The 16,790-nt window shown below is 44.5% G+C and overlaps 1 protein-coding gene across 1 annotated transcript in view; it reads right to left on the bottom strand.

Moving 5' to 3' along the window:
- The window catches only part of plxna4 (plexin A4), a 177,996-nt gene that overhangs the window by 47,542 nt on the left and 113,664 nt on the right, over positions 1-16,790 (bottom strand). The window contains 3 exon segments of the mRNA XM_037459730.2: positions 25-178; positions 3,125-3,248; positions 16,141-16,241. Coding sequence (XP_037315627.1) covers positions 25-178; positions 3,125-3,248; positions 16,141-16,241 — 379 coding nt within the window.

Here is a 16,790-nt window from a genome sequence, read left to right as displayed (position 1 = left end):
AGGTTACGATTGTTCCCCCCTCACCTTTGTCAACAATAATCCGCGGCATTTCTTTCTCAGCGGGGGAGTAGCACTTGATCCGATTCCCCTCCACCAACCCATTCATCTCAGCCACATCCTCAAAGGTGCAGTTGACACCGGCAGAAAGTTCTGGGACGTTGTGGGCCTCCAACACCAACTGGGAAAAGGGCGAGATTAAAAAGTGCGTTACTTTTACGGTAAATGTTGTTTTTACAGCAATTGCTCAGGGCTGGTACGAGAAATGGAAAATATTTCCTGACAGTGATAAGCATCTATAATATTATGTTAAACATTATCAGAAGGAAAAAACATGTTCTGTAAGTGGAATCCAGTCAAGCGTCAATGGCATTGGTACCATTTAATCCATTAATGAATTGATGAAGCAACACTAAGTGGGATTTGTCCACCAAAGTTGACTAAATTTTGGTTTTAGAGCCAATGTGCACTTTGAAACGAGACTGTAAACCAATATTGCGGCTGAGAAGCACAGCTAGAAGTTCAAGAGGCCTTGGGGGACTCCTGAATGAGAAGTAAATATATGAACGGCCGTCAGATGCATCCTGCCCAGACATTAAAATAACTACAAACACTGACATTATTGGGCAATTGATGAGCTTTATGGATTAAGAGTGACATCCCATTTCTCCAGCTCAGCATGTCTCATTGGTCGAAAGTAAGAAGAATGACAGAAGCACAGAGTTAAGTGGATGGATGAGGCTGTGAGAACAGACCGTGGACAAGGGGACGGTAGAAATAGCTCGAGGACTGAAGCCACCTGAACGTGCAGATAAAAGTGTACTTTCTGTGACCTATAGAATGCACATCTTTCCTCCGCGTTGGAAAAACGCTGAGTAGGTTCTCTCTGCACCTCAGCAGAATTAGTATTAGGCGCTTCAGGAGAGGAAAAAAAGAAATAAAACAACCTGTCCTTGAATAAAAGGGGATAAAAAGAGGGTTGTGGAGCAAAGCGGATTGGGGTCAAGACCAGAATATACATATTGATGGAACAGTGTGTCTGCCTTGGGCCTTGCTCTGGGCATTGATTTGGGGCAAGTCCACAGAACACTTGTAACGTGAGGCTGAAAGCTGCCTCAGCCGCAGAGAAGGGCTGACCTGCGCTGTTTTTATATTGCTGTTTAATGAAAAGAAGGTGGCGTGGGTTTGAACAGATACACAGCTTCCCACGTCGGACGGACAGTGCACGGCCGCGCTTCCACCTCCAACACAGCCCATCTCTCCTCCATTGCTTCTCCTCTCACCTTCTACTTCTTCTCTGCCTTTCATTTATGTTTGCTTCGCCAGACCTTGACGTTCCTAAATTAAGTGTAGTCTAGTCTAGCCAGAGTAGGGCAGCATGAATAGGACTATATCTGCCATATTACACACAATATATCAAATATACACAATATATATATATGTCTAATATGGAAGATAAGGTCACGGGCTGTTTATGTTGCCTTGGTAAGTAAAGGAGAAGGACTGAACTCATTTATTTACATTATTAAGTCTCAACAAATGTCATTGCTGATACTAAACTGTAACTGAGCTGAACTTTGAATACAATCAAAGCATACGTGAGTTGATTAATGACTTTAAGAGCTTTATGACCAAATAAAACAGAAATGAGAAATAACAGTGTAATTCTGTCATGTTTTTTTGTTTGTTTGGTGAGACAATTAATAGATATGGACATAGAGGCAATTTCTCCTCCGCTTCATAGACACTTTTAATAAATAAATAAAATAAAATAATTTTTAAATGGTTCTGATTTCAGCAGTGGTTGGTCATTTGAGAGCCCCTTTGTGCTTATCTTCCCAACAAATATTTAATAACACAAAGGTCAAGGAGGAGCCCCTGTCTGTCTAGCAGCCTCTGCCCCGCAATCAGTCGGATGGGAGATATGTGGCAAAGCCTCCTTCCAGGGAAAAGGTTAAACACTCTCTAAAGGATCACACACACACACACACACACAGACAGACAGACAGCCCATGAATATCATTAGAGTGATGCAGAGGTGTACCTCAGAAAAATCAACACCTCTTGTGTGGCCCCTTCGAGCAACACTGCTGCAGAATTGTTATTCAGGCTTGACCTTAGAAAATCATATTTGATATTTATGCACCTAGTCTCTGAGATTCAAAGCCATTTCCAATCCACTACTACTATACAGGAAATGTTAAATGGGACACCGCTTCACGTGGTTAAGGTCACGGGGGAACATTCCACAGAAACTCCCATGGGTCTCCATTTCACTCAAACGAAACACCAGCTTAATCAGCTAAATGAAAAGCAGCATGAATAAGATACAAAAGACTTTGACCCTTTATCGCATCACGTTGTCTTCTAACAGCGTGCAGACGCTGAAAAGTGGAGTACAAAACTATGAAGAATAAATAAATAACAAAATGCATTTCTCTGCAGGGACCCATTTGTGTTCCAAGGCTCGACAAAGAAAAAGAAAAACACCAAAGAGCCTCAAATCCGCTGGCTGCCTCAGAATGAAATAGAGGTGTAAACTGTTGCATTTAGTTACAATAGACACAGCTGAGTCAAACTGTATGCGCATAATGACTGCTGACATTCTTTGGGAGCTTATTTCACCCGACAGGACAGTTAGATGTAAGGTCGGGATTCAAAGGATGCGCGTTGGCAGCCAGTGAAATTGATGTAAAGCAGGATTATAGTCAACACTGTCCACTAATCAGTATCTAGAACATAATTACACATTAAGCTCGAGTGTGTAATATTGTCATTCTGCCAGACAGCATTTCCTCACTAGCAACACATTCAGCTAGCCTCACTGTTTTTCTGCAATGTGGCTCCACTGAAACAAATGCTAAAGTGCTTCCTCCTTATTGAAAAGGAAAATCTATTGAATCACCTCTAATTGAAAACATCCCATCCTGCGCAAGGGAAGAGAGACGCATCATAATTATACTTTAAAGGTAATAACATCTATCATCCATTTTAGGACTGGGATCTAAAAAGCAAAATTGCCCCTGGCAGATTTATTAAGGAGTAAAGAATAAGTAATTGCGTGAGAAGAAGTCTTGGTTTGTCTTTTAGTGCAGATGAGGAGTGGTGAGTTTTGGGGTCCTCTTACCGTGACACTAAACTGGGACACTGAGATGTTGTTGGGGTGGACACTGAGGCGCACACACTGCTTGATGTCTGATGCGAAGCGACGGGGCTCCGATGAGCGCTCGCATTTCTCCTTTCTGGTGCACCTGCAAAGAAGAACCACAGACGGGGGGGAGTGTTATTCAGGGTTAACACACACACACACACGTACGCTGACGTAGTAACCCGACCGGGTCCTACACCTTTAAATCTGTCGGCACCTGGGGAAAAAGAGAATGTCCTGCCGCTCCATGATGGATGGAGTTTGGACACATTTATCATATTTCCTCTCCACGCAGTGAATGGAGACTCGGCCTCCGCGGGGAGGGGGGGGGAGGGGGTGGGGGGGGGCCGTGGCATTTGAAACAATGGCTGCTCTATACGTGGAAGTGGAGCCGCTCCGTCGGGGAGGAGGTGGTGGGGCTCGTCTTTGTAAAGCCGTCTTAATGACTGGCATTCATGGGCAATGCCAAGGTGCAGGTGGAGATGTGGATGTCAATGTGGGGGAGGAGGGGGGGGGGGGGCTCTTGATACCACACCAGGTCCACCAGGTTCTGGTCAGTTGGGAGGCCTGATCCCTTTGTGGCGTTTAGGAATTCACTGGTTCCTGGTCCAAAGGTCTCCCTTGACTCATTGCACGGGAACTGCCTATAGGTGGATGGACTAAATCGATTTTTAGGTAATGTGGGTGGGACAACTGCAACCCATTCACTATGAGTACTGGAACAATTCCATTCCTCCATTATGAATTCAATATCACAGCAGCAGTAGGAGACAAAACACCGATGAAGCCATTAGTTTGTGATTTACTGAGAGAAATTCAGTGAGAAGTCAACCGGCCCGAAATCTGATACAACTTCAACCTTCTCCTCTTCTGCTCCCACAAACCCACACATCTAATCCCATATAAAGTTTAATCCCTTTGGATAACAACTTTCTGCGAGTTAGCAACCCAGAAACACCACAGTTTCCTAAAACTACTTTAATGGAATAAAAAAATACAGAGAAAGAACAAATGAAAGAAAGACTTTCGAGGTGTTTGACGTCTGAGACACAGTAAAACCTTATGCAGCACCACCCTTCTAATCCAGGATTGGAGGCATTGGAGGTGGGGGGGGGGGGTTTGACCTGACATGAGTATTGTGAAGCTAAGCGGCCTAACGTGCCGCAAAGAAGACCGACAGAAAGAAAGAGAAAGGAAATAATCTGTTTGAGAGAGGGAGAGAACAGGGGGGAGAGTTAAATAGTGCAGGGGGAAAAAAAAGAGCGAGAAGGAGAAATAAAGGCAGAAAGTAGCACGATTCAAAAGGAGGCGGCCATTGTTTGGCTTTCTGTGAAGCTTTCGCTGCTAAGCTGATGTGAGTAGGGCTTTAATCGCTTCGGGTGCCTTTGTGCTTCTCTATCACTGCTGTCTGTTCCTCCTTTTTCTCACACCTACTTAATAAAACCCCATTATATACGTACCCCCCCCCCCCCCCCCCCGGGGAAAACAAACCCACACAGAACCCCACAGATGCACCGACCAATACACAGGTTTTTCTTCCTTTCACTCCGCCAGGTCCTGTTGTTCACACTCGTGGACAGTGACACGGTAGATGGGTGATGGGAGGGACGTGGTCTGTGTTTGTGTCGCTGCGACTATCGGCGTATTGAGGCTTCTCTCCGCGATTGTTGCTCAAATTTCATGGCAAAAAAAGGCCGGGAGAATTGCATGATTAACATTCACTGTGGCGTATTCTGAATCATCCGTGTGACTGATTGAATTATTACAAATGAATAATAAACAGATGGGGGGGGAAAGGGTTTCTACTATTCCATCAACTCCTCACTGGCTTCCTCTCTCCCTCCATCCCTCAAACGCGGTAAACACGGACGGATACTCTCCTCTTCAATATCGGCGTAAATAGCTGCATTGGGAGCAACACACAACATAATGTCAGGTTTGTGCAAGTAGGGCCATCAGATGTGTTGTACTGTAACAGAAAGACTGCTATAGACAGCATTTGCACCTCCTTCCGCTCAACAATCCAACAAATGCAATGTGATTTTCACACGAGATTAGATAAGAGTGGCAAAGGGAATAGTGAATGAGGAGGAGGAGGACATTTCACTGTCGACGGGCCAGGTTCATGACACCACACCTGTGAGACACGGGCCGCCTGTAACTAACAGCAAGGGGACATACTGAGAGTCCTTGTTAAAGTTGATCTCACGGCAAATAAAACATTTTAGGTCAGTCTTTTTTTTTGTGTGTGTGTGTGTGTGTGTGAGTGCTCTTGTACGATGTTTACGACATAATTACTACGTGGAAAGTTTGCAGCCCACAGGTTTTATCACTGGTAACAAAGAGAAATAACGAGGCAGGCCGAGATGATGGGTGCCACGACTAGACCTGGCACTTCTGGACCGTGGGCCCGATGATACACGAGCATTAGAAACACGGACAGGGGACAATTTGGTTTGCTTGTTATGCAAACGTGCATCAGACATGAAAATTCAAATCCAACAAAGAGCATCAGTCCGAAGAAAAGGCCAGTAATTATGACCCCTTGAGGAATCACTGCCTCCTCATTCACTCTCTGTGTTTGACCCTTCAGACGTAACATTGAAGATTACACATCTACGCATCACATGTGGGGAACAAGGATCTCACATTGTCCTTCAATTAAGTTGTAATCTTTTAGTGCATCATACAAAAGAAACACTACATTAGATATTGCACCATCAGCCAACAACCTTTCAGTGGGTCCATCATTCCTTGCGTCTATGAAACCCATTTCAGAAACCATTATCCTCGAAATAATTACTTCATATTGATTTGCTTTGCAAAGCACGCTTTTAATGTACACAGTTTGCAAGCAAATTAATAGCAATACCTCTAAAAATCTGTGATGCTGTCATTTTGTTAAATTATCTTTTTTCTATTTAATTCCCAAATGTATCTGCTCTGTTATTTTATTGTATTGAGTACACACTGTGCATTTTTTATTCCATACGGAATACTTACTGTATACCATATGTTTATTATGTAACCTTACCTGCTGCTGCTGCTACACACAAATTCCCCCTGGGGATGAATAAAGTATACACCCATCTATCCATCTATCTATCTATTCGACCTAACGTTGCATCTGTTGGTCAAAGTCAGAAGGTCCCATACTAGCTGGGGATGATACAATGTTCAACAGGTTGATTTATTTATTTCCACATCCGAGAGAAACCATGCAGGGACTGTGACTCAGCTGGAAGTGGGAGTCATTATCTTCCCTCTGTCTCCCTTAGGATTAGACAATGGCACCGCTGCAAAACAAACCAGGTTTTTCCTCATTCGATCCAATTAGATCACCGCAATGTCGCAGTGCAGAGCGGGCCGAACATAAAGAGCACATGGCATTCCAGTGGGGAATAACTCAACGTTGTCTGCAGCTTCGTCCGATTCCCTCCGTCAACACACTGCTTTACAATAAAACAACATGTCCAAAAGAATTATAGAGGGGTATTTCGGTAATTGAGAAAGCTGCAAGTGGACATTCTGGTTTTATTTCATCTTCTACCTGCACACTGTAGCTAAACGTAAGAACCAACCAGCGCAAACCGCTGCATTGTGTGCAATTATTTCTTCAAATCACTGACACTAGCTTAATACCTTTTTCCGACTCAACCCCCAAGTGGATGTTCATTCTGGCGTGTACGCCAGAGGAACACTGTGGGGAGCGTTTCACTTTAAGAAGTGCTCCCGCGGCCTGACTGCATCCCTCACAATGTGTAAACCATGCACATGTATTGATTTGGATTAATCGAAATGTCCACAACACCGTTAAGGGGAATTCATGTAGCTGCTGTGGCTGGTTTTGAGCTTCAGTGGAAGGATATTAAAGATAATGCCATACATGGTTTAGCTGATGAAAGAGCCGGGTATTATCAGAGCAAAGCACTAGATAATTGTTTTCAATTACTACCCAGACAGACTGTGAAAGAAAAAAAGATTGCCTCGTTTGTACCAATATGAAACAATCCCGCCCATGGTAAACAGCATGAATAGACTATTAAGAGGACCCCAGAAAATAGTAGATAGATTTAGATTTCAAATACCAGTAAAAACGCCCAGCTTAGGGTATTTATGGCGATGTCCAAATTCTGTTCATTTGGTTAACATACACCGCGGTTGTGCTTAGCTGTTTGAGTGACTGGCAGTGAAACATTATGAGAGAGTGAGCTGAATGGATTAGGCTGGCCCTGAATGGAAACTAATCTGCACTCTTGCTTCTTCCAGCCTTTGACAAGCTGACACAACTCGAGTGGGACCGAGGACTGTGCAGAGAAAGGATTTCATCCTCTGCAATTGTTGCTGATGATGAGTCTCACATATACAAACACTCAATATTATATATTTCAACGTCAACATGGACGGACAGTACGGGAGGCGCAAATGAGTCTTTGCAGTTTGTGCAAAGAGGCTAAAACGTATCCGTGCTAACCAGCAAGTGATGAATACAAACAGGTCTAATTTACTGCAAGATCTGTAACATGCAAATGATTTTCCACCAAAGTTATCCTTTGAACTGCAAAGAAACATCACTGACAAGCATTCATTCTTTGATTCACATTTTGGGTTTGAAATGTGCAGATGAAAAACAACTCACCAAAAAGAAGATAAAACAACAAGGTAACAAAAGAGCCACCAAGTTCACTGCTCACTACCACAAAATGTCATCTTATGAGAAATAAACACAAGCGGTCTTCTTTGCTATTTCAAAGGTAAAATTCCAGGCGTGATCCCTTGTGGTTTGAACTAGTCTAGTATCAGTGGGGCGCAGGTTGCAAGGCTCAGGGGAGCGTGGAGGGGAAAGAATATACCAAAGTGACGGTGCCGATGTACCTGGCCATGTGAGACTTTAAGTGTAATGCATATCTAATGTGAGGCATGGTGAAGGTCAAACAGGCTGGGAAATGAAAGCTATTAAATTCTCCCGAAGCCAAAGTCCAGCAATCCTCAGCTCCATCAAAATGCTCATGTCACAGGGGGAAACAAACATGTGGGAAAGAAAAACACACACGCACATCAGCATCAGGAAGAAGTCAACAATTATACACTAAAATGTCATACATGGTTGAAAAGAACGAACCTTCCTGCAGTGGAATCATTAGACTTTTGTTGTAATCGACAGTAAGTGACAGAGTGGCCTCTGCTTCCATAATGCGGTTTGTGGTAAATCAATAGTCAACAAATAGTCACTCTGCAGTCCAACTACCATATTACCTATGCATCACCCTAATCTTCATGGAATCCCATACATACTAATAACCTGAAACTGTGTGTTACTGTGACCACAGCCACACACACACACACACAGCAGTCAGTGAGCCTCTGTGTGGAATCATTAAGAGAGGGGGGCCCGCAGAGCAGAAACCCGCACGCAGGGGCCGGTGGGAGAGTCATTACCTGGCCCACTGGCCATGACCCTGTTACTCCCGTTACAAACACACACACACACACACACACACACACACACACACACACACACACACACACACACACACACACACACACACACACACACACAAATAAATAAACATCCACACAAATTCACAAATCAACACCCCTAAAAACATAGAAATTGCAAAGCGGTCGCACCAAAGTAGAAACCTGTGAGCCGTCCCGTTAACATACTACGACCGCATGACACCGGCTGAGCGGAAAATTACACCACTGCTGAGAGTTTGCAGGTACAAAGCTATAGTGGATAGAATGATGTGCGCACACACACACACACACACACACACACACAGTGTCAGACAGCCTTATTTCTTCAATTTGAATGAAGTGAGCGGAATGATCACATATTATTTCCAACAGCTGCCATAAATGCTCCTTTACTGCTTCACCCACAAAGTCACATTAGAAAATTAAATAAATAAAATGCGCCATTGATTTTGGCGTCCCACAATCCAACGCACACTTTTAGCAGTCCTGTCAAAAGCGGTCCAACCAGCTTCTTTGACCCCCTTCCCCCCCAACAGTCCCCCAGCAGAGCCATATCACAGCGGGGTTGTTTGGGAGACGTATTAGGTTCTTTATTCGAGCATATGGCACAACACTGCTTGGTCCCATAGACCCATCGAGTCCCAGTTTTGGGGAATATTTGCTTTCCAACCTGACCCTTTACAACCAGAGCTTGCGCCAACGTTTTTTTGGTCCTTACTTCAACGAGCAGAAACCAGAACACGTCCGCTGCCAACGGATCCTGCACGACGCAGAAAGCACGATGCAACCGCTATCTGAACTCAATTTAAAAAAACAAAAACAAAGCAGAAAAATCCACACGGGAAAACCACTGGCTTATCACCGCATCAGCAATATTTCTGTGCATTAAAATGCCCTGCGTGATGATAATTTCATAGCCGGTCCTGGGGAGACGGTGCAGGCCGCTGGAGGGCTGCTTCTCAGTGGAGGTCTCAAGTGCACTTGGCTTTTATCTTCCATATATCGTGTTATGATCTTTAACGTGTGCAGCTGCAGACAACAGCATATTATACTATCGATCCAGGGAATCAATATGCAGCTGGTGGTTGCTCACAGAAAGAGGCCGTTTGGTTATTCCTGCCGTACCACTTGCTATCAGAGAGAATAGGGCACTTTGAGAGTGTTTATAGTTTGTATAATTAAGCTATAGTTAAAGTTTCAAATATTGTATATGGCTCCTATGCACGTCCCTAACATGCCACCATAAAAATGTCAAAATCCATTGACATTAGCACCACACCGGGCCTTCTTTAACTGAGACAACAGTTAAGTTAACAGCCATTTTAGAATTTACATTTTACATACACATAACATGATTGCAAAGCTTTTGCGAGGGACATGACGTTTCAATAGTAAGTGTATCACAATGCATTTGCGATGACAAGTATATTGTCTTGGCATGCGTGGGTAGAGCAATCAGTGAGGATTACTGAAGATATATTTGTTGTGATGGGATATTTGAGGGGACCTACACGAGTGCTCTCATGCACGTGTGTTTACCGTCATATCTTCAGGGTGAGCGCACCTGTTCTCGAGGGTTTCATTTGTGCCGTTCGCTGGAAGATTTCTCATCCCGACTCTCTCCTGTGAATTTATTGAACCTCCGTTCTCTCTTGACCCACTAACCCCCCTCATCTCCATTCATCTTCACTGCCTCGGACTGTCAGGCCGTCTCTCATTCATCCCCTCTGCCTCGCGTCAGTACCCGCGTCTGTTCATGCTCTGCAGGAGAGAAGCAGGACACCTTTCCCACTGTGAGTGTGCGTGTCCATTTTGCACCGTCTGCGTTTCCCTGTGTGGTGTCGGGTGACAATAGGTGACAGTGAGCAATGGTCCGGACTTAAAGGAGGGCGAGCAGCAGTTGTGTATGCACTTGGGCCTGTGTGTTGGGGCTAGGTAGATCCCTGTGTGTGTGTGTGTGTGTTTCTTCTCACTACGATGGTGACAGTTGAGAGGACACTGCGAGGTTCAACCCTCCGTTCCGTCCTGGTGCCCCTGTCACTTCTTGGCCTTGTTCCCTTCCCTCAACCTCCCTTAGCATGCGGCAAGAGGTGGAGGCTGGAGGTGAGGGAGGGGCGATACCAGTCGCCCGCACTCGGGGGACGGCCATCCTCCCCTGGGCAAAGGAATCAGAGGAAGTGCAATGGATACAACGGGCTCAAGATCAAAGAAACTACTTTGGAGAAGTTTGGGGTTTCAGAGTTCTGCCACTGGTTACCACCAAAACCAGTTCCTCTGCTGTATTGTCATTGTTGCAACTACATGTAGAGTAAGATCAGTGAAGTCTGTCCATCACTAATAAATTGACCTTTAAATAGGACATGTATTTGCAGCTTTATTTCTTCGATATAATCTCACAACCAACAACAACGTTTTGACTTTAAAGAGCCTGAACTCCGCTCATTAAAACTTTAAATTTTGGTACAAACAATTCCTTTCCGTGCCAGCGAGGCGTTTCACCACACTGACTGCCATCCCCAAGGAGAGCCGTGTGGTCGCCACAACCCAACACGACACCTTGGTAGCATGCTAATTGAGGCGCTGCAGCTTCATTAGCATTAGTGTGGCATACCACACGAGAACACCGAGGAACCGGATGACTGTGAACATAGCGACAGGTAGCAGAGGTGCAGAATGAATAAATGAGGGAGAGAGAGAAAAAAAGAAACACACAGTGGATCTGCCAATTAGCTTTTCCCTCGCTCTTCTTTGAAAAGGTTATTTGTTTGACAGCAGCGGAGACGTCTTGGGAAAACAAAGGGTTTAGAAGACAAGAAGCTTTGCAGCATGACGTGCAAATTTTACCAGCCTTTTTGCGTGTTCACTTTAGACTTTCACCTCTTTTTGTATAACCCTAATGAGCTGGTAGGTGTGTTAAGACTACAGATAATCAATACTCAGAAAATTTTAATGTTCATAAAAACAGTTCTATTTTCAGCTTTTATTTTGATAACCCAATTTTAATGCACTGTTGATGCTGTAATCCTGCATTTCTACAAGCCATAAGGATTCAAACTCTTTTTTTTAATAAATAAATATATATATGTTGTCTGGGTCCAATGATAAAATAATAAAAGCCAGAAACTCTGGGGATTTCCCCCATCTCAGCCAAAAGCAGAAATTGAGTCAAAACCAATATTAATGTTAAGCTATTGCAACATTAGAAGGACTTGTTCCAAATTGACACCGATATCACAAAGCAACTTGAAATATTCTCAACGTCCACCCCCCGGATTTGATGACATTCCTTTTGACAATGCTCCTTCTCCAAATATGGCTTCCAATCTGTCTGGCTGTCACGCACGGCAGGCGTGTTGACAGCTTAGTTAACCACTTAGAAAACTGACAGCTGACAGACTCGCATTACGGGAGGTAACATCAGAAACGTAGCTTTAACATTTTTGGCATATATTGGCCCACTGAACAAGTCGAACGAGGGTTTGAAGTGTAGATGGAACCGCACAGAAAACCGAATATGCCAACATACAACTTGTGTGATGCTTAAAAAAAGACTGAAATGAATGGAACAATCTTATTCAACCCTAAAGTATTCACTTAAAGGTGTATTCAGCAAAGTCGGCGGTGACGCTTGTCATGTCATATGCAAGTAGGATGTTGCAATGTGTGCAATTTAATCTTGCAGCCATTCGAGTAGGAGGAATGGTGCATATTTTCACTGCAGTGCACTGCCCCGCGGAGGCTTCTTTCATACTCTCCTGCAGGTGAATCGTCTGTTAGAGACCTATGTGATCCTCTGCTGTGGTTAACAGGGACATCCAATGTCAGTGGGGAAACAGCCGATAGAAGGGGAATGATGAAATGGGGGAGGGGGGGTGGGGGGGGGGGGCGCTTACATGAGTGAAAACTTTCTTTTCACCTGCCAAGCTCGACAGGCATTAGCATAAGTCGTGCGTCTCAGCAGAAAAGAGCAAAAGTTTGATGGGCCGAGACAGTTCGGGAGACAGGTGAGAGGCTTCAGCTTTACGCAGATATTGGCAAGGCTCCCTGCAGGAGGGGGTGCAAGGGAGGGGGGGGGGGGGGGGGGGGGCATGAAGGATGGACGGATTATCAGACGAACACTAGCATACGTTCTACTAATGAAGACATTTCGCGTTTCCAAATGAATAGTCAGTGTTAGTCAAGGACACCGGCCGCTATGAGAGACACGCACACGCTGACACACACGCACACACACACACACACACACACACACACACACACACACACACACACACACACACAGGTGCACTATCCACCGCTGTTGATTTCCTCCCCTGTGCTATTGATTGCCTTCCTCTCCTCTTCCCCCGGTGTTCTCTCTAACAGCTCCTCTCACCGATCTATAGAGTAAATAAAGGCAACGCTGATAGGGGAAGAGTGTGTGTGTGTGTGTGTGTGAGGTGATTTCAAGGTTGATTGGGAACAACCAACTATCCGGAAGAACACTTTGAAGATGAACTGCATGCTGTCCTTCCACTCAGCAACCCTCCTGCCAGCCCAAACAAGTGTGGGAGAGTGTGTGTGTGAATTCTAAGAGTTCCTTGTGCTCCGGTCTCTCGGGGTTTACCTGATTAAAGACTGGATTGTTTAAGCCTTTGGTCTGCAGGCAGTATGCTGGGCAGGGTGCCTGTTTTCACATTTGTGTTCTTTCTATAAATATCTTTAAACTCGACCAGGCCAGGAAAAGTCTCTTCACAAGACGGCATTGTACTGAATATGAACAAAACGAACTGACTGACCCCGTGGGCTTCCATCATCAAAATGCCGCCAGTCACTCACGGACATTGGTTTAGTTTTCTCTTTGGCTGCACTCAGACGTCAGGTCAATCGATTCAAGGCATAACTGAGCAACTCCTCCTTTTTACGCTGCTGTATGATGAAGCTTTACTGTACGAATAAACACCTTCAGAATCCCCTCAGCAAACAAGTAAGCAGAACCAGTCCTTGTTGTTTTACTGTTCGATGGTATGATGTCCATAAAATGAGTAAAAACCTCAACGTCCAGCAATCCAGCCAACTTTCACTACCTTTATACACACACACACACATACACTTTCTGCTTTAGGGGGTTCAGGTCAATGATATGTGACTTTTTTTTAGAGCAGAATGAACGGAAATTGGGAGTAGATACTCAAGTGGAGGAGAAATGAGACCGAGGGACAAAAGATTCACGTTTCTGTCCTCTGAATATCTAATAAGTCAACTCAAATGGGATAATGTTGCGTCATGGCTGAGTTGACTTTCAGAGAAAGACTTTGTGTCTTGTGTGTATAAGAGTGTCAGACCTTAGTCATCAAGGTCAGACGTCATACTTTTAACCATATTTGCTTTATACAACTTTCTTCATTTAGAGTTTATGTTTAATAAGACTCAAATTACCTCCAATGTAGCTAAGTATTGTTGCATTTTTTAAAGTTTATCTTGATTTCCTCCCTGACCTGAAGGTAAAGCTGACATATTAATGCAGAGTGCTTGCTGTGTGGTATTCATATTTGGATGTATGTGACTCATATTCCTCCGTCCTATAGCGGTTCACAGCCTGTCCCATTTAGTTTCATCAGCAAATCAATGTCAACTTAGTAAAAGTGAGGACAGAAATAAGCCGTCCTTTTCCACAAAATAAATATTTAATATGCCATAATGAAAAAAGGGACTTTAGAAAAGTTAAAGCTGTGGTCAATCAATCAAACCGAGTTGTGTGTTTTACTTGTGTTGGTTGAAAGAGAGCAAACACAAATTACACAAAACCCTGCACCTGTAATCTCCCCCTCTGTCAAACACACAACCACCCTACATCTGCTGAAGTGGCATTTTGGTAATTTTCTCTCCGTCTGGGTACTATTCTCGTTTTTTAGGGCGACGTGACACTAATTCACCACAAAGAAAAGTGTGTGTTTGTGCGCTTGCCCTCGTGTGTATGTGAGGGCAGGGACGGGCGGGCTGAGGAGAGCCGATTCTATCAGGCTAAGTGTGACAGGCCAATCTAAGGCCACCCATTTGCTCCGACTGGGAGGATGTCCAGGGTGTTAATGGATTTGTGCATCCACACACACACACGTATGCACACACACAGACACGCACGCACACACACACAACCACACAGAAACTCATACCTGCACTCTTCACACATTTAAGATGGCAAATATCTGCATGGTGGCTGCTTCGGCCCTAAATTTGTTGTTTACATTGATTTTGTAGCTTTATCTGAGATGCTTAAATGTAATTACCTGGTAGAATAGACACAATGAGTGATTCAAGTTTAGTAAAGTTTAAGAGAAGGAGTTCAATGCAAGGAATAGAGATAAAACAAAAATCTGAACTGAAGCATTAGGCACTCACGCATGGCTGAGCATTAGAGAGTGTGTGTGTGTGTGTGTTTGTGTGTGTGTGTGTGTGTGTGTGTGTGTGTGACTTTGCCTCTAACTTCTGGGTGGTGACCCATAACCCGTGAGAGTGTTACCTCTGTCTGCTAATGCACTTTCTACCCTGGAGACATCTAAAACATCCGTCCTCCATTTCTCCTTCCTTCACTCGGCAGAAAACAAACTATTTTTCTCAACAACATTTTAAAATCTCGGTCAATTCATCACATTTCAGCCCTCGTTCACAGATCTTCTCTATCCGAAATGACCATCTTCTTATCATTTCTCTTTCTGACTTCCTCAGGGTTAACTGTGCTATTATCCACCTCGCTCAACATCCATCTCTTATTTTCTGAGTTCCTTCTTTCCTTCCTTCCTTCCTTTCTGTGTTTCATCCTGTTTTCTGTCTCCTTGGTGCAGCAAGCATGAAGGTGCAAAATGTACCCTGTCTCTCACACACACACACACACACACACACACTCTACCCAAGAGTTAGCACCAACACAAGAAACCAATTTTCAATTTGGTGTGGAGTGGGAAATTTCCCTGCCCCCAGCAGGCATTATCTCCCGCACCGATCTTGAGGGACGAGGGTTTGACAGCCGCTGGAATGTGCGCTTGGTGTGTACCTGTGCGTGTGCGCCGGGGTGCAAGTGAAAGACAGACAGGCAGACCGAAAGCTTAAACCTAAGGAAACCCCCCCCTCCTCCCAAACTCATTCAACAGTTTTCAGTCCGGTTACAATGACATAAGCTATCAATCTCTGGAGGGGTGCCCATGAGAGCACTGGCAGTCTCACCAGGCTCTGGTTTCAGGGCTGGTAAACAATGCCAGTGGGTAGGTTTGGTAATGGATCTAAGGGAAAGGGGGGGGGTTGCAAGGGGAGGCTGGCACAAGGCCGAGCCACGGGGACTTGGGCTGGGTTGGCTTGAGGAGCCCCTGAAAGCTCGGGGGCGGCGAGGGATGGAGTGCTGGGCACGGGCCCAGGCGTCATGGAGGTAGGGGAGGGTAACAACCCAAACACAGCAACCCCCCCCCCCCAACTGAAAAAAAGGAGGGAGGGAGAACACAGTGTTTGTGTGACTTTGTGTGCTCAGCAATAGTAATACTCACATGTTGTGCAGGACACACCAGCCGCAGTGGGGGTCGCCAGATCCGAGACATTCGCTGCAGGTGGAGTACTGACCACAGGCCTCCACTGGCACCCTTGACAGCTGCAGAGACACCAAGGAGGATTAAATATGACGGAGTCATTCACGGTTCACATTTTTGTTTCAATGAACACGAGCTGTGGCCATGAAGAAAAAAATTAGAAAATGAATCCAACGTTTAAAATCTGCACGGTGTAAGTGGGTGATGGGAGGGAGTCGAATATTACTAATATTATTATAACAGTATGTCTGCGTGCTTGCTTATGATGTGCGTTTGTAGGACAGAAAAAGACAATGAATAAATGGAAGACAAGCACTAAAATACTTCTAATCTTCAATTACTATCGATCTAACTATCAAATTTAAGAAACTTTCCTTACATTAAGACAGCCACAATTTTGTTTCATGTACACCAGTAATGTCTCATTGGTAACAGAAAAACTCCAAAAGAGTAAAAAAAAATGTATGTAAATAGGGAAAAACACATTATTTTGCATAAGTACTCGTATTTCATGAAAATGTCACTGCTTGACAGCTTCTATCTCTCGCTGCTGGCTCCATATTGAAAGCCTGCCCACCTGGGAGAGCAGTCCATCTATTATGATGTATAGC

Source organism: Pungitius pungitius, chromosome 2, assembly GCF_949316345.1.
Source record: "Pungitius pungitius chromosome 2, fPunPun2.1, whole genome shotgun sequence".
In the NCBI taxonomy this organism is placed as follows: Eukaryota; Metazoa; Chordata; class Actinopteri; order Perciformes; family Gasterosteidae; genus Pungitius; species Pungitius pungitius.
The sequence above is the reverse complement of the archived record's forward strand: the minus strand, read 5'-3'. Positions and strand labels throughout refer to the sequence as shown.